Consider the following 25,285-nt stretch of genomic DNA (forward strand, 5'->3'; position numbering starts at 1 on the left):
GCGAACACGAGCATGTTCCTTTCAGCAAAACCACCCGTAACATGAGCATTGATTTACAACCTTTTAGTTGCAACCCTGTTTAATGTAATTAGGGTACGAAGTAATAATAAAATTAACTTCGTATTAAAAAATATTTTGCTTTATTTCATGGTGATGAATTTATTCAGTACCTATTTTGAAATACTTTGGATTGCTCTACTGGATGACTCAAATTAGATGATGGTTTCCCACCCGTTTTTCTTGAAAACATATTCTAAAACAAATGGTCCATGTTTAAAAATTGTGTTTGCTCAAATTGACCTCAAATTTTGGAATCGCCCATTTATTGAAATAAAATGTTTCTTTAGTTCTGTACTGTATTTACATAAACCATGTCTTTTTTTTACAGGGATGTCTCCACACATGATGAGCCTCTTCGTATGTAGCAATGCTGCTGCGCCCCTCTGCCATCCTCGCCCCCGAAACCATCAGATCCGTGTACTATTAGCACAGGAAAGAATCTGGCATCGCTGTAATTGGGCGGACTGTCGCTGAGTGCCAGCTGGCTGGAATCTGAGCGGCCCTCCTGCTCGTCCATGCAGCATGGGTCCGTCATGTTGCTGCTGCGGCTTCTCCACAGCGCCACCGTGCGACGCGACCCGTACATGCGACACAGGGAGAAGCGGGAAGTTGCCGAGGACAGGCGCGATCGGAAGCGCGTTCCCCGGCAGGAAAAGAGAGAAGAGCAGCTGGAGCTGGTGACGGTCCTCCTCCTGGTCCTCCCGCGCCCGCCTTCCCGCGCCGACTGACTTTGGAGGGCACCGTAGCTCTGAGTGGTTGAGCTGCTGTCCAGGAGGTAACAGTTGGAGGACGTGGTGCATTCGGTGTCGTGCAGGGAATTGCAGTCAGCCGTGCTCATGTTGATCAGCATGGCCTCGGAGTAGCTGGGAATCACCTGGCGATTGCAGCGGATGTGCCACTCCAACTCCGTGCTGTCCAGCGTGTCAACTCTGGGAATAACACAACTAACATTGCGATCTTCATCCAGAGGGGAATCACTGCTGCAAGTGTAGTCCATCCCAAACAGTTTCTCAATGCGGTAGTGCACATATGCAGTACGATATTCGATGAGCACTCTCAGGGGCCAGGAGAGCATGAAGAGAGCAGCCAGCCAGAAGGCCGCCTGTGAAGTGTACCAGGGCATTTTATCCGGGTGCACGTAGGCGATCAGGTTATCCCTGAAGTCCACATTCTTCAGCTGCATCCCCTCCCTGGCCTCCATGTAATCATCCAAACCTTCGACTTCTGAAAAGAACCTGGCCCGCTGATTGAGGTAATCGTTCTCCGGGCCGGCCTCTGTGAAGCTGAAACATTTGGTAAACTGCAGGCGAGTCGCCGGATGTTCATCCAACCCTGTGAGGTCACGCGACACATCCTTCATCCCACAGCGGGCGTAATCGAACTCGCCCTCAGCCACATGTGTGTTGACCCTCTCGTTGTACACCTGCATGGTGGTGTAGGCGTCCCCGTTGCGGTAGCGTGTGACTTGCCGCGTTCGGCGCACAAAGTGGTAGTTGATGGCCTTCCACCATATACACGGCTGAGCCTGCCGCATGCGCTCTACGCGCTCATACACGCTGTCCACGTCCATTTTGCACTGGAGCTTGCTGCGAGCCCTGCAATGCCAGCACTCCACCATGTACAACATGTAGAGAATGAGGAGAAAGGCTAAGGGGATGTAGACGTAGCCGTCCGAGCAAGGGCTGTCGTGGTAGATCATGGAGTGGCCTGCGGGATGGGATCCCCTCTGTAGAGACGTGGCGAAAGAGGCGGTGAAAGTGGAGGTGAGGGCCGAGTTAAAGCTGATCTTGGTGACGCGACTCAGTTGGCACCAGATGACTGCGCCCAGGCAGCTGTACATGAGCAGGGAGAGCAGCAGGCAGCGCCAGTGAGTTTCACGGCATACACAGGCACCCAAAGACTGCTTGACTGGACGCTGCTGTGGAGAGAAGTTAAGAAGCATGGTGAGGGAAGGGCCACTTAGAGCAATGAGCCTCCTAAAACTGGGCAGTGATATCATGGCAGTGATCGAGCCCAAAAGCTAATGAATGAGCACACACTGTAAATCGTGAAGCTTTCCCACAGCTAAGCACAAAGTAAATCAAAGGCAAGAAAGCTCAGGGGAATTCAACTAACGCATGTCGCGTCCCTTTGCCTTAAATGCAGCCGAAGGACAAAATAGCTTATTAAGATGTTCTCATCTCCGAATGTATTCACAAATGTATTAATATAACATTGCACACGGTTTACTTTGTGCCTTGTGCAAGCTCGTAACTCAATGTACTGACAAAAGCCAATTCCAACGAAGCCGCGACGTTGTTTAAAATGTAAATAAAAACAGAATACAAACTGTTGCAATGAGCAAGGATTTCCTATAAGCTAAAAGACTAATACATTCTGGCATAATGTATTCCAATTTTAAAAAAAATCATGTATCGACAAGCTAGATCGTTTGGAGGTCCCAAAATGAGAAAAGGCAATGTCCCCATCTTAGTTAGTCACTTGCTAGTCCTCTTCAGGAGATCTTGTTTTGTCATCTTGTGTTTAATGGAGCGAAAGGATTCTTTTGCTGACAACAAGCCATCCATTACCGCACAGGCCGAGGCGAAGTCATTGCCATTGCGCTGCTTCAACCGCACTCGATTTATGGGGAGAAAAAAAAGACAGGGTTTCAATTGTCATAATGAACCACACAGAGGAAAGATCCATTGGCAGCAGTGACATCATCAATGCCGATGCAGTTACAGTATACTGTAGACCGTCTTCACGTAGGCACTCAATGATTTGACGTTTTGTGCGTGGTACGGATTTATGATGCATTCCCACGTAATGCTTTAGCGAACCCTTAACTGATCCATCAATTGACTTGCTGACTTCTCGATAGATTGACAACGCTTTTCGCGCAGATTCATGGTCTCCAGGAGATGCACAGGATGATTCCTTCTGCATTCACGACTACTTGCCAGGACAAATTCAAATCCTTTTCGATGCTTGTTTAACCGTATGTCAGGAAAAGTCCGGCATCTGAATGCATCCATACTTAAGCAGAATTTTTACCAGTGTCTGGATTTAGTTATTTAACATTTGTCTTTACATAGCCAGGGGCAGATTTACTTGAATGTTTTTTTTTTCCATACATTGAATGGAGCGCCATTTAATGGTTCCACAGAGTGACAGAAATGTTTTCATTCAAAAAAATAAAAATAAAAAACACCCCCCATCCAATCAGAAGAAGCTTATTGGGGTATTTTAATTCATTCATACTGATGCATTCAAATGAGAATGTCAATGTGCTTTTTGTTGTCATGAACTTGTAGGTATGTGGTTCATGTCATGGTCAAGCTAACGCGTGCGAGCTAACTTTGTTCTTGAGCAAACACATCTGTTACCTGTTAACCAGAAGTAAAGTAAAAATGACATTAAAATGAATAAAAACAAGATAAAAATTCTCACTTAAAAAAGAAACTTTTTCTTACAATCCTTAGAGTGAGTGAATTTATCTATTTATCCATCCATCCATTCTCTCTAGCGCGAAACCTCTCGAAAGCTGTGTGTGATGGAGCCGAAGTCAATTGAGTTTCGGCGAGAGGCAGGGCACACCCTGAACTGGTCACTAGCCAATCATAGGGCACATCTAGACAAAGAACCATTCAACATCACATTCACACTTAGATTCTTCAACTAACCTTCCATGCAAGTTTTTGGAATGTGGGAAGAAACTGGAGTCAACCTGGGGAGGACATGCGCAAACTCCACACAGGGAAACCGGAGCCCAGATTTGAACCCACGGCCTCTGATATATCAGGCGGCTGTGCTGAACAAATATCTGCAAGTTACTCGTGATATTTAAGTACAGTAAATGTCAAATACTTTAAGATTTTTACTGAAGTAATACAAACAAGTTGACTTTTACTTCCACCAAAGTTATGTGTATATTTCTATTCAAATGTTGCTTTAACAACCTTAATACAAGACTGATCATAGGGCATATACAGAGAAAGACAGCCATTCACACTCGCGTTTACTTCACCACTGAGTGGGAACTGAACCATTACACCTGAGAAAAAATGTTTTTTGTTGTTGTTAGTGTGATTAAATCACTTCATGTCTTGTATTCACTCAGAGATTGATTTTGAATCATTTTTCAAGACACACTTCATTTTATTGGAAAACTGCACTTAGAGATGTTCAATAATGACAATTAAGTACTGTACAATCTTGCCATGGCTTACTGTTTACAAGAATTGGAATCTGAATATGATTTGCCGTGTGCATTCAATGAGGAATTTGTCTCGGGAACTGTACAGGAACTAAAAAAAATCAATCAATCAATCAATCAATCAATCAATCAATCAATCAATCAATCAATCAATCAATCAATCAATCAATCAATCAATCAATAATAGTTGCCATGATTAAACACTTTGAGGCAAGATTGAAGACCAGAAAAGGATGCAAATATTAAACAGAATCAAATCTAATGCGAAATAAATAACTAGGTATATGCGGATGAACGTAAAGATTAAAAGACTTGTCGGTTGTACAAAAATAAGAACACGCATACTCCGTTGCCTTCATCTCTCTTCAGGACACAATGAATTTTTGGAGCATAATTTATTTTTGTTTATTGTCATAAATTATACATGTCTGACGATGGCGAAGATGTTGACGGGAAGATTTATTTGTGCAGTGACTCCCGCTATGGAGCGAAGATGAAGTCATTTGAGGATTTGTTTATAATCATACTTGTCTTTCAGATAACAATACACATCTAATTTCACACTTTCGACCTTAGCAGACGTAGCAATGCTCTGATTTGATGTGCTAATTATAGTTAGTCGCAGTTCCTTCATATTTTGGTTTAATGCGATCACCAAAATATTGGAAAAAGCTCGTGGGACGCAGATGCACGCCACTGCAAACTACAACATTGAGTGGACTGAGTGTAAATCAGCATCGAACATTACTATGATTTCAAAGGCAGAATTTATGATCCGGTCTTTTGGCTTTAGAACTCATGAGATGGTGCAGGCGAATCTGTGAGTGCATACCACCGACCTCATCCACATTACTCTCAGCTGGGGAGTCTGTCTCCTGCTCTTCCTCGGCATCATTGAGAGCGCTGGCCTCTGTGTCTTCCGTTGAGTCCAGGTCGGAGGAGAGCATCCTGCACTTCTTGCATGTCAGGCGCCAAGTGCACGATCATTCCGCTTTGTCGCCATGTGCAGTAGGATCCCTCTCCCCTCGCTTCCCCTTCGTACCCACTTTGCTGTTAGTGGTGGTACCGGTGGGCTGCAGCTGCACTGTGAGGCGGGAATCCCGCGGTGGTCCCGATCGAGGGGGGCGGGGTTGAGGGATTTCACCGCAGCAGAGACGGCAAAGGTTGACCATCATGCAGTCAGCGGAAAAGTCACTGTAGGTAGCGGGGCTGCTGGATTGCTTCCCGATTTAACCCGACGTCCTCAATCGCACCGATTCCACATCTTCACAAAAGGAGGAGGTCATGACAAAACGTGTCTTCGATGTGTGTGATGGTGAGTCGAAGGTGCAAATCTTTTGGTAGCTCAAGAAAACGTTGTCCCATATGATCACGCATTTATTATTTTTAAGCTTTTATTTTGAAATTAGCTATCGCTACACTTTCCCGTAACGCCTCGTTTAAACAGACCGAGAAAGACAAAAAAAATCAAAACATTCAAGCAGACATTGCATGATTATTGGTCTACTCTAAACAACGACACATAAGACGTGACAAGTCAGTAATAAAAGCCACTTCCGATCTGTGAAAAATACATTTATTTTGAAAGTGTGTCACTGCGTCACTGCAATGAGCATCCGTAGTTTTGCTAGTCTGTCTTCGCTGATCTAAAGGTTAGTTCGCAGCCTTTAACGCATTGTCTATTGTAACGGCCTTATAGTGTTTACAGTGTGGCGAGTTATTTTTGATAAATATCACGAAACTGTTATGTTAGAAAAAGTAAGCTGAACCGTTCAGTCCACTTTGTATGATTCTGATGTAAACTCGCCACACGTGTTAACAAAACTACTTTATTTAGCGACTTTGTCGTCGTACGATTGGTGTCCTAATTACTTTGGAATCGTGGCTTGTTCAGTCCATCGCATCATTTTACACGATGCAACTCACAGAATAATAGAAGCAGGAGTAACACTGGTTCTGACGTCTTTACAGGGGCGTCACTGTCATTTTTGAAAGGGCTCCATTCAACAGAGCCCCCCCCCCACACACACACAAGTCTTCTGGTGTCGAATAAATATGTGTGATCTGTTGACTTCAACCAAAATGTCAGATTGATGAACTAAGGATGTCCAAATGGATAAATCCACATCAGTTCAAAATATATAAGTCTAAATCCACATCAGTTCAAAATATCTAATTCTAAATTGTCCATAGGGCTGCATGTGAATGTGAATATGACTTGAATGTGCTCTGTACATTCTGTAAATGAACCAATCTCTTTTTTACATCAATGGACGCGTCAGCTTCTTGTTGACTTTGAAACTTGGCTTGTAGCCGATGTGCACACATTTTGAGCATGATTTCTGTGATCCACTGGTGAAAGGACACTTTGAACCTCTCCTCTTTCATCTAGAACTGCTTCAAACAAACAAAGCGTATGAGGGAAAAGTGGTTAAGATTGCACGATTCTCCCGTGTTTTTATGTTATGTGTTGTATTTATTATTTACTTTATGTTAACTGTTTTCTAAAGTGCTTTGTTACAGCTGCAGCTGTTGTGAAAGTGCTATATAAATCAGGATGTATTGTATTGTATTGTATTGTACCTGGATGGTGCCCAGTCCAGGGTGTGCCACAAATATTGTCCAAAGTCAACGAAGATGGGAAAATGTTCAGTTGAACTCAAACCCTAAGTGGGATAAGTGGTATAGGAAATGGATGGATGAAAAAAAATGGCCAGTCTTCTACTTTCATCTTTGGTATTTTTAAATGGCGGCTGAAAGACCCACATTTTTACTCGAACTTTGAATTGACTCTACCTTAAGCCTAATATTTATTTATCCTTTGTCCTTACTTTTAGGTGCATCCAGTTTGATTTTACATTTTTATCCGTTCTATCGGCATCTTTTATTTATTTATTTTACATGATTATCTTATTCAAATCATTTATCTTTTTCAGGACGTCTAACTAGCATTATTGTAAAAATCATTTGGGTTTCAGGTTTCACATACTGTGTATCCTTTATATTTTTGATTCCCTGTTTTGCAAAACATTTTATGTTGTTGCATGAAAAGTGCCATATGAATAAAGGAAAGTCATAGATTGATTCTTAATTCTATCCTTCTCCAGAGGGATGTTGCAACGTCCCAAGCCAGGCGGCTCGGAGGCGGACCTCCTGAGAGAGCAGGAGGAGTTCATCAAATCTGGAGCTCCGGCTGCTGCCACCGTGCTCCGCCGACCCGACAAGAGGCGGGGTGAGATGGGAGAAGGCCCCGAGGAGGATCTTCAGAGTCACGATCCAGAAAATCAGAGGGATGTGGTCACCATAGAAGGTTAGATGGTTGAATTTATAAACCGCATAAACAACAAAAAACATTTTTATAAACTAGTGCAATATGGATATGTCATGTGAAATTGGATTTTAAAACTAAATGTGGAATCCACCCTTAATTCATCTATGGAGTGTGAAAGTGCTTTGGTTTGTTCTCCTGCTTTTGTAACCAACATAACGGGTAACTTGAATGTCCATGGGCAAATAAGAGCATCTGTTATCTGAGACTTAGAATACAGTTACCACTCTTTTTTTTTCTGACCGAGAATATGGTCACATCTAATTGAAGGGAGTCATTCAATTGTTCAAGTGGATAATGCACCCTGGACGCTGCATCTAATAGCCTCTAATTGAGGGAATATACAGTAAGATTCACTACATCTTTATTTATATGGTGCTTTATGACACTTGCGAGATATTTTATTAAGGCATATTTATTCCAAAGTTAAGTCAGTGCTCTGTCGTAGATATGGAATACTTTCTTTTCAGATCTTCCGGACCAGCTTCCATCCCTGACACCAGCGCCTCCTAAGAAGTCCCGCTTCAAACACAGCCGCGTCACCTTTGAGGACGAGGATGCAGGGGATACGCTGGACATGCATGACACCCACATCAGTGCGGTTCTGTCCAAGATTGTTGTAAGTGCCCTGAAACCATCATTTTCACTGAAGTGTGACTGTATTACTTGAATCATGAATGTTTCATTGCTTTATTTACAGTACATGCTATATGCGTATATTTTATATTTCATTCTGTATTGTGTACGGCTCATTTTTAAATGTATTTTTGTGCATGCAAATACTTTGTTTTTCTACTTTCTTCCTTTCAAAATTTAGCTGCTGTAAATTGCGAATTTCTCCATTGTGAGACAAATACAGGTTTTCTCATCTTTAAACAAAATCCATTCAAGACAAAACCCGCAGAAAATGGATGTCAAGTAATTCAAACAGTCTAATGTTGTTGAGTTTCCTTAAACTGCTATTAAAAAAAAGTTTTTTTAATTGTGTGGTCTCATGGAGGACACTGTGTGAATATTACTTTTTTTTGTTTTTTTGTTGAAGGAACGAGATATCAGCTCCATTCCAATATCACTGCCGGAATTTACAGGCATTGCATTTCCCAAAGCATTGCATCGCTCAGCGAACGGCGCTCAGGTAAAAATAGACATAATTAATCAACGAAGTTGAAACATTTCCTTTTTTAACATTAAAGACCATTCTCCTACAGAGATCTATTCAAATACTTTACCCCTCGCCCCTCCATAAAAAATAGTAACCGAGTTAGTTAAAGAGCGAGTTAGGAAAAACAAATAATAAGCACACTTGCCTTGTGGTTAGCATGTCTGCAATTAGCTGACGATCTCTAGACCTCAATGTGGACAAATGCTATCGAAAATTGATGCATTAATTGTACAAATAAACACTTAACACTTGAAGATTCAGATAAAGAAAATGGGCATTGATCCCTCCGGGGCAATTAATGAAACCTGTATGGAAAGTGTCTACTTTACTCTATAGCTTTTTGTGCTGCTGTTGCCAAACGGATTCAGAATTCTATTTTCTCGGTTTCAGTAGAATTATTTAGATGAATTAAAAGAGCATCTTCCCGATACATATATGTCTGACCCCTATTTGATGCCCACTTTTCATCTTGTCAAGCAGGTGCCTCTGTCGGCCGTAGGTGGGAAGAAGAGCATCTTTGCTCAACAGTTAGCGGCTCAGAGACTAAAAGAGGGAAAAGTCCCATTAGACTTGATATCTCGAGATACACCGAAACACAAACCACCGGAACAGACTGATATGACTTATCACACTGGAGACAGTAAGTAGTTTTCTTTACTGCTGTCTGTAGTGTTCTCCCCATGCCTGCGTGCCCCCCCCCCCCCCCCCCCCCGTACTCACACTTCCTCCCACAACTCCAAAGTGTGTTAGATTCACTGTAAGCTCTAAATTAGCCATAGATCTCAATCTGAGTGTCAATGGCCGTTGTTTATATGTTCCCCATGATTGCCTGTTACCACAGTTGAGTGAATCAAAGTCCTGAGCTACTTACTATATGACAAAATACAAAATACTTTGAAATCCTTACAACAGCTCATGCATGATATGCTTCCTTAGCAGGGCCATGTTCATTGTCAAGTTTAAGACTGGTCTCTGGTGAAGGACTTGGGTGTTCCAATCGCTCAGAGGAGACCAGGAGGATCCACAATGAGAACCAGGAGAAGATCCTGGCAATGTCCCTGTCTGAGATACAAGAGGAACAGGCGAGGCTCTTATCGCAGCTTGGTAGGCTTTTGCATCCGTCGTTAGTATGCCTTGACATGATTTTTAATGAAACCAGTGCACAAAGGCCTTTGTTTTTCCATTATGTTGGTCCACTTGTTCCAAACAATTATTTCTGCATGCCAGATCCAAGTCTGGTGGAGTTTGTCCGATCCCGCAGAGCTGCAAGCGGCCCGGCTCCTTCCTCCTCACACGAACGCCCAGAGGGCAAAAGCAGCGAGGAAAGTGTTCATCTCAGTTCAGACTCCACCAGTGTTGCTGCACCCTCTCCAAAACCCAAAGACGTGGAGATGGAAGAGGAAGAGGAGGAAGAAGAGGAACTGTCGCCTCTATCTGCCATGATTGGTATGATGTTTTTTTAAAAAACAAACCTTCTCATTGCCTTTTACCTTCTCTGTTGTTTTTGGCTGGTGGAGATCCAAAAGAACACAATGCACTCCAAAGTTATATTTGTATTGCACTCAAATTTGTAAACATTGTTGAGCTCTAGAAATCCATGAATTAGTCTGAATTCTTGGAGCTCCAGATTAGACACTGGACTCTGTCAAGAACATACCTGTACATTCAATTAGATACCTGCCAACTTGCTCTAGTTTTTTTTCCTGACATTGTCCACCCCATAAATTCTCTCAAAGATGTGAAAGTAGCCACTGTCATGTTACTGGTTGATTATGTTGTGACGCAGAATGAAAGAAAATGATGGAGACTCAGCAAATCAGCCCCAGCAATAAGTATGTACTAATGTTGTAAGCGTATAATGTCGTAATGTTGGCTCAACCGCTAAGCCGCCCTCGTGAGGACAGGCACTATAGAAAATGATGTGAATAATAATGTGTATAATTTTGTGGAGGTGTTCATTTATATCTAATGCCTTTATGTCATCTAATAATAATGTGATGTACCTCTTGTTGTTGCCCTTTATTTAACCAGGTTGTCTTGTAATGGAATGAGATTCAATGAGGCATGTTTTTGGTAGAGTCGTCCTCTGCTGGCCGTAAGAGGAATTGCACTTTCAGCCTTTTCCTAACTCTTCAAATTCATTTCGATATTGTTTGTTTTTCCACATTTATCTCTCTGTCATTTTAGTTCTCTGCTCTTTATCTGAGGAAGCATCCAAGCTTGATTGATATACTGTAAGTGGGATGAGTCTGCTGCCTGGCCGAATCCCATGCATAACGCGAAGCAGTGGCTTGACTTTGTTTGATGAGCCGCAAAGTCACTCTCCTGACTGCTTTGTGGTGACACTTAGTCCTGATGAAAGTGTTGCTCGTGGCTCAAGCAAAGAGGTTCTTGTGCTGGATTTTAATTGAACAATTCCGTTTCCCCAGAACAATGTTCACAGCCATTAAGTCGGTTACCATTAGGCTCACGATAATGAGCAATCTCAACCTGCCTTTTTATTGAATAACTACTCTACATCCTCAATGGTGAAAAGAGCGATGACAAATCCGCAATAAATAATAAAGTCTCTGATGCTTTTGTGTGACTAGATCTGCCAGTTAAGCCTCAGAAGGAATGGGTGCACATGGATCAACTGGAGCCCGATAAGCTGGAGTGGATGGGGGACATTCCTCCACCCAGAAAAACCCGAACCAAAAAGGTTAGATGCCCAACTAATGTATAAGAATTGGCTTTAACTAAAGTTGAACACCATGAGAAGAACCTGAGAAAATGCATTGTGTATTTTTATGTTGTTTAGGCCATGCAGGCCCGTTTTGATTTTAACGGAACTCTTATCCCTCCCACGGAAGATTTGCCCACTCACCTGGGCCTGCATCACCATGGAGACGAGCCTGAGGTATCTAAGCAATACATCCTTCTTTGACTTAGTATCTATCACATTCGATATTCATCTTGAGAAGGACATTTTATTCTGAGATGTTACACCAAAAACATACCGTGCAACTAAGGTATTTCAATATGGCTTTGCCAAGTGCGCAAATTGCTATTGATTCCTACAAAACCCATCAAGCAAGTAAAACTACCGTAGCTCTAGTCCGTGTTTGTCCGTATTGGCGCCAGTGACTCCTCGAAGCTTGGCTGCCCACGTGAGCATATAGGTTGTCGCCCGCCACAGGAAGTAAAGAAAACTGCGTTAACGGAGTTAAATAGAAAAAAGTCAATGCTGAAAATAATTTAAAATAATCTCCAAAATGACCACTTTAACTTTTGAGAGCCCTCGTCTTTGCTCTATTCATCATTCATCTTTTTGAATGTGGGAAGGAGGCAAAGTACCCGCAGTACTTAAGTGAGCACTATTGATACAGCGCTTACACTTTGCATTTGGATGTGTTCATAACATTAAATCCAAATGCAGTTTTTTTTGTTTTTTGATGTTCACTCAAGTTTTCATTTCCCAGCGTGCAGGTTACTCCCTACAAGAGCTTTTCCTTCTCTCTCGCAGTCAACTCATCCAACAGAGGAGTTTGGCGCTCAGCACCCTCCGCAATATCCTCTTAAAGGTACACAAACATGCACACAATCTCGGACATGTCAACGGTATGCCCAGTACTGGCGTATTTCCACGGCTCACAGGCCCGCGCTGGGGACTACCATTCAGCCCTGCAAGGCAGTGTGATGGCCACTCTGCTCGACGCCGGCCTGCTCTTCCTGCTTCGCTTTGCCCTGGATGATGGCGTGGAAGGAGTGCTGGGCGCTGCGGTGCATGCACTCAGAGCACTTCTGGTGTGCGCAGAAGATGAAGTAAGGCAACGGCACTCCAAACTGAATACCTACTTTGCTTAACAAACATTTACATAAAGATTTCCTTCTTGGCCCACAGGAGTGTTTGGACCTCACCTTCCACTGGTTTCGTGGGCTGGCCACCTTCCCCCTGCTGCCATCTCAGGGGGAAGAGGAGGAAGACGATGAAGGGCTGGATGAAAGTTTAAAAGAGACTGCCAAGGAGAGGGAGGAGAGGAAGACTGATCATGACGTGGCTGGGCTGGATGTTGTCAAGGTGATTTAATATTGCATTCAGTGGCTTTTGCAATTAAGTGTACCAAAAGCTTGCTGGAGAGATGCCATTTTATTTTTGTTCCAAACTCCCCTAGGACACAACAAAGCTGTCCTCTTATCATTTGAGCTTTTGTGTGCGGTGTAATGATGAGTCAAAATGCATGCAAACTGAAGAATCAAACGAATGAAAAATGTTTGTTTTAGGGTCTCCTGAGAATGAAACTTCTCCCCAGATTACGTTACATCCTCGAGGTTGTCCGACCCTGCCCCCGGGTTGTTCAGGATATACTTGAGATCCTGACCCGTATTGCCAGACACTCTTCATCGTCTGCCACTCAGGTAGCCACCCGATATCACTTCATAAATAGCCTGTTTTCCCCCCTCTTATCAAATCTTATTGTGGACTTGTTGTTCGCTTAGGTGTTGGACTGTCCTCGCATGATTGAGACGGTGATGTCGGAGTTCCTTCCCACTTCCTGGACAGTGCCATCTTTTTCCTTCCCCCAGTCTGTTTATGGATTCCCTCTTGTTTGCGCCATGAAGCTCATAAGGGTTTTGGCTACTTCTGGCAGACATGCATGTGCCAGACTGGTAAGTGTTGTTTGGAAGCTCACATTGTTTATGCTTAGTATACTTCAGTACTTGTTGTTTCTTCTACAGTTGAACTCTGCGGGTTTGAGGGAGCGTCTGTCTCGTCTGCTTAGTGCTGAGCCCAGTGACCTCTTGTTGGAGTCTCGCAAGGCCCTCAGAATCACCACAGAAGCTTATAGGATGTGGGCTGTGGCAGCTGGCTATGGTCAGGCCTGCGACCTGTACATGTACGCTACATTGCAAAGATTTGTACTGCCGAATTTAGCATGCTTGTTCAGCGAGGACGTAAATATTTGAATGCCCAAACCTCATCTCATCAGTCTGTAACGACGAACTGTGCTATGCTGTGATTGGTGCTGTTCCACAGAGATTTGTATCCAGCCTTACTGACGGCGTTGCAGACAGTTCGTACCGCGCTGGACCCCGCTGACCCTCTGTTGCATCTGCAACTTGAGAAGGTTTTGGCTCTGCTCACTCTGCTCACTCAGGTTACACATACTGCTGGTTGCCACCAGGAACTGCAAGCTGGCATGGTCAGGTAACAAATATAATCATGAGGTGCTGGTTAATATGCCACAGAATATTCACAACAATCCTTAAATTAAATGCAGACTGAGACCATTATAGGGGAAGACATCAGAATAATCTAACTTTGCACCTTGATATATTCTATTTCATCCCTGTTGACCACCAGAAGCGCAGTGCCTAAAAGCAAGGGATGCCCCTTGCTACACGTTTTGCTGACTATTATACAATACAATATAGAGAGTGATGTAAAGGTAACAGTCTCTTAACCATTGTTCATAAACATAAAAACAATTTCGCACTTCCTGTTAACTTTAATGACGAATGGCCATGACACAACACCTTGGTTAAAATATCGTCTTATGTAAGAAGTAGCAAAAAAAATGTTGGCACACATGGTCACACAGAACAAAACATCACTGCAGTTTTAAAACAATTACACTGGCTCACATTCAAACGTATATTTTTCCTTTATTCTGTGAACAAAAGACTGAATTGTAAAAAAAAAAAATCTGGTGTCATTGTTTTCAGAAAGTGGTATCACTTCCAGTTTTTTAGGTCATAAAGTGACGGCTATAAATTTTGACTCTCAGCGAGTGATCGAGTTGCTCACTTGCACGCTTTGGTCACCAACCACGGCTTTTCATTTAGTGCTCGATCCATTTGTAAAAGATCCCTTTTGGACTTTCTGTTCTATTTTCAAGTTCTTCAGGAAATGAATGCCCTCCTCCTCCTCCGGTGTCATGGGGGCATGTCACAGGGTTGCCGGCAACACTTGTGGGCCATTTGAAGAGTTTTGTGATGGGTCTTGATAATCCACAACAGAGAGACAGCAGTCTGGCACTGATACCAGCTTACCTGATCTACTTTGAGGCATTCTACCATAAGCTCCCCAGACAGGTTCTTCTCATCTTCTCGTTATTCTATCCATTGTCTCTTATCTGTTCGCTTGTAACCTCACAGAATGTCAGACTGAGGCGCATACTAAAATTCACCTGTAATCATCTAGCCCTTCAGCCATAAACTGCTGTTGCGTTCAGATAAAACAGCGACAGCGCTGTTTGTGTCTTTCCCTCAGAACTCTTTCAAGCCAGTGGAAACCCTTCACGAACTGGAGCAGCTGACTAATGAGGTTCTTCTTCCTCTGATGTCCCACAGTGTTGTGCAAGACCTGCTCAAGAACCTAAAGTATGTTTGATTCGTTGTGACACTCGTAATGTCCTTACAATTACAGTCCTCCCAGGAATTTTCTTAAAAGACCAATCGTCTTTATTTTTGGAACCAGGTCCTCCTCAGTAGTATGCAATGTCCTATCTGGTCTTGTGGATCCGGACCCCTCTCCCAGCCTCCCTGGTTTGGCTTGCCCAGGATGGAGGGACCGTCCAGGCTTGATGGCTCACTCCTCTCCCTTCCCTCTCCTCACAAGCCTCGCATTCCTTTTAGACACGATCATGGGCATCCACAAAGGTCTCACCTGCAAGGTGAGCCATTCTGGTTGTATGAAATGTGTGATGGACATGCAAGTTTAGCAACTCATTGAGGATACTGTATTACGCATTGAGACTTTTTTTTTTCTGATTTCTACTCTTGCAGTACTGTGGGTCCTTAGTCTCGGACAGACTTCTGTTTGTTTGGCTCATAAAAATTGCAAAATTCTACACATTTGAAAAGTCAAGCTTTAACTCATTGTTGAGCAAATGTGCATGTCTTCTAGTTTACGAGCATCCTTGTGTCAGATCCTGTCATTGGTTACCTGCGAGTTGTCAGTCAGGCTACACCCACCCTGTCTCATACTTGGTCCTGGCTCCATCGTCACGAGCACCACCTCATCTACATGCTGCTGCGCTTGGCATACAGATCGGTAGGTTGAAAGTTATTTTGAATGAGAAACTAGGAAAATTTTTTTTTATTGTGATGCATGTTTGGTTGATGAAGTTTCCATTCTGTCTGAAAAATCACCGGACATGATACTATAATCTGTTATGTCATCATTCAACTTTGTTCACATCTCAGGTTTCCATTGTGCCACAAGTGGAAAAGCATGCGCCGCTCTTCCACCAGGTGGCGCTCGTTCTTCTCCCATGGTTATTGCCTGGGAGCGAGCACCTTGCTCATGACCTGCTGGCCACCATCGTCTTTAGCAAGGACTTCATATCGTAAGTTTCCAAACCTTTTGCCATTGCTGCTGTCAGTTTTGTGCACCAATAGTCAAAAGAGCTTTGAAGGAAGGCACACAGTGCTCAGTTTGTCATTACTTACTTAAGGTACTGCGTGCAAAATGGAGCCCAGAAATATAATGTCATTTTACTCATTTTACAAATTAAATTATGCCTCATGCTTTCAAAATTCAAAAAGCAGCACAATACGCATTTGAGTAGATGAACACTGCTCTTTATTCGAGTGCTGCTCCACACTGGTGGAAAATCATCAATAGGCGTTTATTTAGGTTGTTATTTCACTGACTTTGACACAATGGACGGTATGATGTTTTGAAAGTCGTTCCTCATCTTTTGTCCCTTCCTTAAAACAAGCAGATTTCACTTGTTTACCTCACTAGCTAATAGGTTTCTTGAAACTGCTCACATGGTTTTATGATCAAAACATTTTAATGATCCAACTTTTCAAGCATCCAAAACAAAACCAAATTAGTGAGTCTCAGTGTTTTCGTAATTCCTCTCTCATGACTCATTTTATGACTTTTCAGATGGATGTGATTGTGAATGGTGGTAAAATTTTCCATAAAATTAAACAATGTATGCAGCATTAAACATATGTATACTTATTAGGAATACTTGTTGAAGATCCCCAAATATTCAGCACAATCATCAAATGCGATTGTCCATAGTAGTGATTAGGACTGTCATGATAGTCGCTCTATCAACTTATCGTTCGACAAGTAAAATGTATACAGTCATTTTGGAGTTGGTAATTGGAATTTATTTGCGTGTTTGTTTTCAGATGTCATGATATCGTGACTTTCAACAACTTGCAATGAAGGATGCCTTTGACCAACAATGCAAATATAAATGTAACAGCGTAAAATGACTCCTGGTCACCGATACCATTACTATCTTTAGCAGATTTAAAACAAAAGATACACAGCCATTCAACACTATTGAGAAAGGAGCATTTGAACATTTAAATACATTTAGATTTGGCAATCACTCCAGGCTTTTCAGACATAGCTGAAAGAGGACTTTCCGAAGGGGAGATAAGACATCTCATTGTACTCTGGCACTATAGATAGTATATGTTGTTGTCTGAATGTGTTAATATTGATGTGCACTTTTTGTGAAAAGAATACAAGTTTGTGTCTTTTAAAAAAAAAATTTCTCAAAGATATTTTATTTATGCTCCTACATTTCAATGCCACTGTTCAATCTGCGTGAAAATTAAAAGGTACCAGTAATTGCTTTTAAAAATGATGTACTTGAACGATTATGCTCTAATATTATGATCACAACTACAGCTTCCTGCTAATCCTTTTTTTCCCCCCTTTTTCCAGGGAGAGCCACAGTGGTGGCCCGGAGGTTATCGAGCTCGGGGAACTGCATCTCCACGATGAAACGAGCCATCACAACTCTCCTTCGCTCCAAATTGTGGGAGCTCTCCTGAGGGAAGCCTGCACCAACCTGGCCTCCATTCGTGGCTGCTTCCTTACACATCTGGCCCACCTGGAGTCATCTGTGCTGCTCTCCCAGGATGCTCTCTTTGGCCGCAACCCCTGGATCAAATCCCACCTCCTCCCAGAACTGTCGGGGCCCATGCTGCCATCAGACTGGCCATTCCTTCCACTTGTCAGCCTGTATGAGAAAACCGGGGCGCCTGATGGCGGAGGACTCTCTGTTGAGGAGCTCCCCCAGGGGGTTCTGATGGCAGTCACTCAATGTCTGCAGTGGTTGCTGGTGCTGGAAGTCTGGCGGGAGGAAGCCCTTAAGGTACGTAGACCTTTGCTATCTCTTCCTCTTTTTCAGGAGACCGTATTGTTAAAAATCCGAATTTGATATTGTTTAGGTGATCCTTCCGGTTTCAAAGCTGGCCCGGCTGTCTTGTGTGTTCCTGTGTTCCAGTGATTTGTTCCTGGAGAAACCGGTTCAAAAACTGACCTGGGCTCTGTTCCGGTTACTATCCAGGTTTGAATCAAACAATTGAACTTAAATAAACTTATTACATGATACAGGGATGTTTTGAACGGCATCTAATGACAGAGTTTACGCTGCACAGCAGGAATTCATGAACAAGAATGCACTCTCAAAAGACAAAACAAAACGAAACAAAAAAAGGCAAGTTTAAATTCATGTTTAACACAATTGAGCTAGCACGTTGGTGTGGCCCTTCACAATCGTTTCAATGTTTTCTACATGGTAGCTTCAAAAAATTCATTGGCCGCTAACGGCTGTTACATGTGAGACCGCCAGCGGATCTAGTACAGTTCAGGGCAGCATTCTGACCGATGCCCGATCTTATTTTGCACCACATACCGATTTCACGTATTTTGATGGACAGCGAAAAGCCTCAGTGTAACAAGAGTGAGTTGACTGTACCGTCAACGGTATTCCCGTGTTCGACTCCCTCAACCACCGCTCGAGTCTAGCACACGGCATCCGTGAGCGCCATCAAAGTAAAGCCAGCCAGTGCAGCCACCATAACAGTTTTTCATATGATGCAATGACCCATTCGAAACTGGTGCGCACATGACAATCTTCAATCTGCATGAATCTTATGTACACCCCTGATTATATACGCGTTATTATTTAATATTGAGTATAACATTTGTACGTTTCCTATGTGTTTGTGACTCACTATTCATTGACAATGATCTCGTTCTCTCACTCTTTTCCTGCATGCAGGCCATCAAGACTGGAATGTTTAGACCTCAACATTACCCCTCCAGGTCTGGCCTCCTTCCACGATTTGTACTGCGCCCTCTTGGCTCAGTACGAGGCCGTGTCATTTGGGGACCGCCTCTTCGGCTGCTGGATTCTGTTGCCCTTGCAGAGGAAGTACAGCGCCACCTTGAGGTTGGCTGTCTTTGGGGAACATGTGGGCATTCTGAGGTCATTGGGTGTCACTCTGGAACAGGTGACTGGCTATTTTTAGACATTTTTTCAGACTTTTGTTGATTGTTGACTACCTCTGAATTGACATTCTCGTACCTCTTTAATGGAAGCTTGCCATCCCCGTGGAGCGGTTCACCTCCCCCCCTGAAGATTCCCTTCCTCTGGTACGCCTCTATTTCCGCTCCCTTGTCACCGGTAGCCTGAAGCCTTCCTGGTGTCCCGTCCTGTATGTGGTGGCTCTGGCTCATGTCAACACTTTTGTCTTCTCTCAGGATGCTGCAGCCCAGGTACGTTTATTTCACGTGAAGGAAATTGCTTCGTATTGACAGTGTTTAAACTTTGAACCAAGATTTATTTATTATTTTATTTTTTTATTTGAAACACTGAGGAAAAAATAGTTTGGGGGACACTGTTGCTGGGGCAAACAAGGTGGGTTTATTCCATTTTAATGGGGAATGATGATTTGAAATCCGAGTGTTTTTAGATACGAGCGTGGTCACTCAACAAGTAAAAGTCATATCTTCAAGGGGAAGTCGACCCCCAAATTGTCTTTACGAGAATATGTTTGATGCACCCCGCACGACTCTAAAGACGGCATTCTGATTAATATTGCATTTGTGAAATATGAATTAGCCAGCAAACAGCACCTGTTTTTACCAAAGTACGATATATGACCTCAGCCGTCATGACAGTTTCTGTTTTTCATTTTGATGATGAGGTTCCAGGGGTATTTCACGTTCCACACTTCTTGTAGATTACAGTTTCTGGTTGTGAGTCCATCATTCATGCGTACCGAAAGAGAGATTGTGCATGCAGTGCAGCAGCCTTTTGATCTGATTTCCCTTTATCCTTTCCAGGAGCTCGAAGCAGCACGACACAGCATGCTGAGGATAATCTACCGCATGTCGGAAGAGGTACTTTTTTTTTCCTTCTATGTCTAATCATGTTTTTCAAACTCCCTCACTCACATTGTAGCCCACCCTGCGAGGTATTTTTTGATCGCGAGCAACTCATTGGTTTTTCTCCACAATGTACTCAATGTTATATTCCTTTGAGGAATATTTTCATTTCTTTCTTATTTTCCTAGGAACTCTCACTATCTTGATAAATTTGCATGATCTGGATAGACTATTCCCTGGTTTGGGGTTATTATAGCAGAATAGGACCTCTAAAATGGAATTACTGAAAAGTTTGTTTTTCGAATGGCTGTCAAAGTGTGACTTCCCTTTCCCCCCCTTTTTTTTTTAAACATTGCACCTTTGAAATGTCCTTAAAAGCTCTATCATCTTTGTCTCAAAATGCAGGTGTTAAAGAAGCACCTGTTGCTGTTCCGCATGCCCAAACAGGACTCCCAGTTGGGTTTTGACATGTATGATCAGTTGCCTCCCGGAAGAGCGAAGCATTTGGAGAGCGTCGTCGGCCTGCAGAACAGCGGTGGCTGTCAAGCGGAGGAGAGGTGAAGAGGAGAATGACAACAGCGGTGAAATTAGAAAAAACATTTTTACATTTAAATTTAAATCATGAAAAGACTTTGGGGCCCAATGTTGTGCTTTTGACCCACAATTATTTTGGACATTTACAGAAAATGACATTAACATTTACATTTTTCAGTGTCAGGTTGTAGAATTTCATTTATTTGCAGGATTGTGCACTCGACTGAACTGTTTCTTTGACAGTGGATGACTCTTGGTAGAGTCTTTCTAGGGATGGCTAAACAGCTGCACACTCACGCTCAGTCGTCTTTTTTTTGGTTTGCGCCACATAACGTACCTTAAATCGATACAGTGTCATGGATTATCATCTCATAGTATCCTCACATTTGTTTAGTGTAGCAGCGCTTGAAATTGAAACCTGAGCTAAAATGTCAATAAATGTCTGACTTTTTGATAGGTTCGAGAGAAGTCTCACAAATGTTCTCTTATTTTTGGAATGGATGAGAAAATCCAGAGTCGGAATACATCATTGTCTACAGCCTATGCATTTCTTGTCACGTGCGGTTTTGTGCCGTAAATTAGGACGATGAAGTCGCACGCTACAAATGTTGACCGATGTCTCAAAGGGCATCAACACTGCTGTTAAAAGGCTTTACCAATACTTCCATCAAGGTTTAATTAGAGGTCAGGTCAACTTGACTTTTGATGGGAAGTGATGAAAGAGGATCATTATTAGGATCTTTGTGGAGCCACAGCCAGCATATTTCCACAGATTCGCAATTGGATTCAGGTCCAGACTTTGACTTGCCCATTCTAACACATGGATAGTTTTGAACCATTCCACTGAAGAGTTTTGCTTTATTTTGGATCACTGTCTTGTAGTAAGGTAAACCTCCATCCCAGTCTCAAATTTTCTTCTAAAATTGGCCTGTATTTGTCTCTATCCATCTCCCCATCTACTGGAACTATCTTCCCTGTTCCTGCTGAACAAAAGCAGCTCCAGACCACGATGCTGCTCCCACCATGTTTAACAGTGAGGGTGGTGCGTTCAAGCGGATGTGCCATGTTACTTTTGCGCCAAACATAACGTTGTGCATTTTGCCCCAAAAGTTCAATTTTGGCTACATCTAACCAGAGCACCTTCTGCATTTGGTGTGTCTCCTGGGTGGTTTATGGCAAACTTCAAGTGTAATGTTTCGGGAATCATCCGGAACAGCAGCGGAACTCACAAATGTAGACAGATAAAATAATCTTATCGAAAAAAAACCCCATAACTTTATTCCAGAAAAACATGAAACCGACAAAGTAACAAACAACTATGGTATATGTCCTGTATGAACGTCCAAGTATGTTAACAACATACATGTGTGACAACACAAGCAAACAAGTGCAAGTGCAACAAGATATTGTCCAAAAACTGCAGCATACAGTACAGGTATATGACAAAATCTAACAAAGTTAGGACTATTTGCTACAAAATGATACGAGTTAAAGACCTGGTGGCTTTTTTTCCCACTCACTCACTGTCACGAATATGACCTCCCCTCGATCACCACACAAGACAGCGTTGCTCAGCTGATGTTGTGCAACGAACTTTTGAACCCAGCCACGGGACGCTTCGAAGTCTTAGCGCCCTGAAACTCGATTGCTCTCTTATTAGCGGTCCAGTTTGTGGAAAGTTTTTCGCACGATAACCGTCAAACCATTTCAGGAAACGTTTATTATTTACTCGACTGTCCGTCGAGCCGCAAGCAATTCACTCTGAGCCTGGAAACAGCCAGAATCAGACTGAGCAAGAATCGCTCGTCTTGTAGATTTGAGTCATTCATACTCCAAGTGTCTCCTGAATGTTTCATACTTTGTAACCCTCTTTGTTTAATCAGATACACTTCACTTTCTCCTCCGCAGCCATTACTGTTCCTCTTCGTTTGGATGCCATGATCTACAGGATGTAAAAATGTTCGCTATTCCAGTAAAACTCACTACAATAAAGAGTCACTTGCGTGTCGCTGTTTTGGATCCAATGATAGAAAATAGCGACACGGACATACTTATTCTGTCGTATCAAACGGGATTTGCTTGACTTGGCGCTACTGCGGGCTTCCGTATCGTCTCCCCCTCCCTCCCTATGCTCTGCAACTTCAACTAACTGCCCACCTGGCGTTGAAATGCCTGTCATTACAAGTCCAAATAAAATGAATGCAGTTGTTGATATCGAACCTTAATTGTGTACCAACCTTCGGCGGGCCGGATTAAAAAGACCAACGGGGCGCATCCGGCCCGCGGGCCGTAGTTTGCCCACCCCTGGCTTAGAATATCGGAGTGAAAAAAAACCTGGCATTTTTTCTCCCCCAAGTGAATCTGATTCAAATCTTTTTTTTCAACCCTCCTTTGAAACCCATACTGGTGATGCATAGTAGCTGCTGACATAGCTCAGTGGGTAAAACCCTTAACTTTTGGACAGGGGGCATGGGGTGGGGATCAAAGTCTGTCTAGGGACATTTTCAGTTTTTTTAAAAAATTCAATTTTGTAACCACTGTTAAAAAATCTTTTCTCACTCTCATTTGTGCTGCTCTGTTCATCATGCCAATTGATATGGTGACCACAAGTGACGGACAGCGGCAACCTTTCTAATATCCAAATAGCAGTCACGCGGTTGACTCCCCATCTGGTTGTTAATCGTGCTCAATCATGGGAAATGTGCACAGATGTGATTTAAGTGTAAAAATGCCCACAGGACGATTAGGGGCACAAGTCAGACCAACACAAGTAACAATGTGGAAAAGCTCAGTGTTATTTTCCTTACTTAACGCAAACGCAAATTTACCAACCCATCTCGGAAAGGCAGTCTGGGTGGGATGATCTAAATCCTCCAAAGTGGTATGTATGTACAGTATATCATGTTTGCAACAATAGCACAGTATAATTATTACTTTGTAATCAGAAATGTCAATAAAATATGATTTTTTTTATATATACTGTATAATTACATTATACAGTAGTGGCATGTGAAAAAGTATTTGCCCCTTCTAAAATTCTTTTGTGGCATAATTTAACCCTTTCAGGTAAAGTGGTTACTACAGTGGACAGCTTATCATGTTATCCGGTTACAGGGTAAAGGACATTAAACAATGTAACTATCAAACAAAGATAGCCAAAGTAAACATAAAATGCATTGATTGAATGGTGATTTGATTCATGAATTTTAAAAAAACCCTCCAAAAAACGACTGGTCATCAAAGCTCCCTGACCCTCGGAGAAAAAGTACTTGCCCCCGTTTGTTCAAATCATGAGTTTCCTGTGGTCAATCACGTTTCAGTTCATTTTCACTGACGACAGCCAAGTCTGATCACCTGCATGCAGACACTTTTTTAGGGGATTCCTGCGACTCTCATCTCTTGACCGTCCTCAATTTGCCATTTCGTCAAATATTTTTTGCATTCTGTGCAACATCAGCTCATTGTCATCAAAGCAAGCACAATGATTGAGGGTCTTTCCCTTTAATGAATCTACCCAGCTTAAACGGTTGAAAATGAAAAAAAAAACATTTGAAACAGTATCATCATTGTTCTTAAGAGTTGGAATCTCCCACATTCTTAGACAGATTTATTCACACAGGCCCGATTTTCATAACTCCCAAAAAGGGGTCGCTCAGTTGCGTGTTCACACAAGGCACGCAAGGTTGGTTGGCTAAAATTGCAATCTTTTATTAACCCTTTCAGAACACGGTGATCGACCGGTTAGCACATCCACCTCACAGTGCAGAGGTGTAGGGTTCAATTCCGGCTCCGGCCTTCCTGTGTGGATGTGTGCATGTTCTCCCCGTGCCTGCGTGGGTTTTCTCCGGGTACTCCGGTTTCCTCCCACATTCCCAAAAACATGCATGGCAGGCTATAGGAACACTCTAAATTGTCCCTAGGTGTGACTGTGAACGCGGATGGTTGTTCGTCTATGAGTGCCCTGCGATTGGCTGGCAACCAGTCCAGCGTGTACCCGGCTACTGCCCGAAAACAGCCGAGATAGGCTCCAGCACGCCCGCGACCCATGCGAGGTTAAAGAGGATCAGAAAATGGATCTTAAGGTCTCAAATAGTTTGTGCTACATTTAGAGCTGCAGCTATCAATTATTCTGTTATTCAGATATCCTACTGAATTCAAGTATTCCGATTTAAGAAAAAAAATCTCTTCGTTAAATAATTTGGTGGTTGCTACTCGGATATGCGAAGGAAATTTCCCATGCAATTTAATTGACAATCTGATCTGGAGTCTGCCTCTTTTCCACTTATTTGCACTCCAGCCACCCATGTGCTTTCTCCGCATTATTGTTCCAGTTTTTAGGTTTTGAGCATCACACTTTAGATTCGGTCCACCCAATCTGGCCCCATGTAACTTGTCCAGTTTCTTACTCAATATTCAAGTTACATCAGGGCCAATGGGAGCACAATTCGCATGAAGGCCCCTTGAGCCTCCCCCAAAGGTAAAAACCCGCATTTGTCATGACAGGAACCTCTGTCGACAGCTGTCAGTCTTTTTGTTTGCTTTCTACCATCCAACGAGAGACACAAAGACTAAATGTACTAAACGAGTGTCACCAGTTTCTAATGCCATTAGGCACTGGTCTGATTTAGTGAAACTGATTCAATTACAGGGACGACATGAAGTCTCACGATGCGCCGCGAACAAAGAATGCCTTTCGACTTTTGCTTCATAGCAGACTGAAAAACACCAGAGGCCACAAATGCAAAGAGGCCTTTACAAAATGTTGTTGATGTCTCTTTGCCGCGTCACATTTACATTCATAAAAACTCAAAATTTCAATTGAATTAGTGACTAATTTAAGAGTAAAAGTATTATGTGACATTTGACAAA

General features: G+C 42.8%; 2 protein-coding genes across 6 annotated transcripts; one reads left to right on the plus strand and one right to left on the minus strand.

Annotated features, from left to right (window-relative positions):
- Window positions 1–117: 117 nt before the first annotated feature.
- si:dkey-13p1.4 (transmembrane protein 151B) lies at window positions 118–5,422 on the minus strand. Of its 3 annotated transcripts, none has more exons than XM_052086211.1 (2): window positions 5,098–5,422; window positions 118–1,892 (listed from the first exon to the last, which is right to left on the minus strand). In XM_052086211.1, the coding sequence occupies exons 1-2, from the start codon at window positions 5,151–5,153 to the stop codon at window positions 383–385; spliced, it is 1,566 nt and encodes a 521-aa protein (XP_051942171.1). In that variant the 5' UTR covers window positions 5,154–5,422; the 3' UTR covers window positions 118–382. The 3 variants fall into 3 exon arrangements, with proteins under 3 accessions (XP_051942171.1, XP_051942170.1, XP_051942169.1); XM_052086210.1 differs by having other exon boundaries at window positions 118–1,975; XM_052086209.1 differs by having other exon boundaries at window positions 118–1,978.
- Window positions 5,423–5,879: 457 nt separating this feature from the next.
- rpap1 (RNA polymerase II associated protein 1) lies at window positions 5,880–20,876 on the plus strand. 3 transcript variants are annotated; one of them, XM_052086175.1, is made up of 27 exons: window positions 5,880–5,910; window positions 7,366–7,568; window positions 8,057–8,205; window positions 8,629–8,721; window positions 9,226–9,388; window positions 9,688–9,852; window positions 9,976–10,194; window positions 11,340–11,449; window positions 11,549–11,647; window positions 12,210–12,311; window positions 12,385–12,552; window positions 12,632–12,808; window positions 13,012–13,146; window positions 13,228–13,398; window positions 13,468–13,625; window positions 13,766–13,936; window positions 14,628–14,823; window positions 15,002–15,111; window positions 15,209–15,404; window positions 15,638–15,784; window positions 15,937–16,079; window positions 17,429–17,861; window positions 17,938–18,056; window positions 18,774–19,005; window positions 19,094–19,270; window positions 19,841–19,897; window positions 20,288–20,876. In XM_052086175.1, the coding sequence occupies exons 2-27, from the start codon at window positions 7,370–7,372 to the stop codon at window positions 20,441–20,443; spliced, it is 4,245 nt and encodes a 1,414-aa protein (XP_051942135.1). In that variant the 5' UTR covers window positions 5,880–5,910; window positions 7,366–7,369; the 3' UTR covers window positions 20,444–20,876. The 3 variants fall into 3 exon arrangements, with proteins under 3 accessions (XP_051942135.1, XP_051942133.1, XP_051942134.1); XM_052086173.1 differs by having other exon boundaries at window positions 5,881–5,910; window positions 9,685–9,852; XM_052086174.1 differs by having other exon boundaries at window positions 5,882–5,910; window positions 9,229–9,388; window positions 9,685–9,852.
- The last annotated feature ends 4,409 nt before the right edge of the window (window positions 20,877–25,285 follow it).

Source organism: Hippocampus zosterae, chromosome 14 (assembly GCF_025434085.1).
Source record: "Hippocampus zosterae strain Florida chromosome 14, ASM2543408v3, whole genome shotgun sequence".
Lineage (NCBI taxonomy): Eukaryota > Metazoa > Chordata > Actinopteri > Syngnathiformes > Syngnathidae > Hippocampus > Hippocampus zosterae.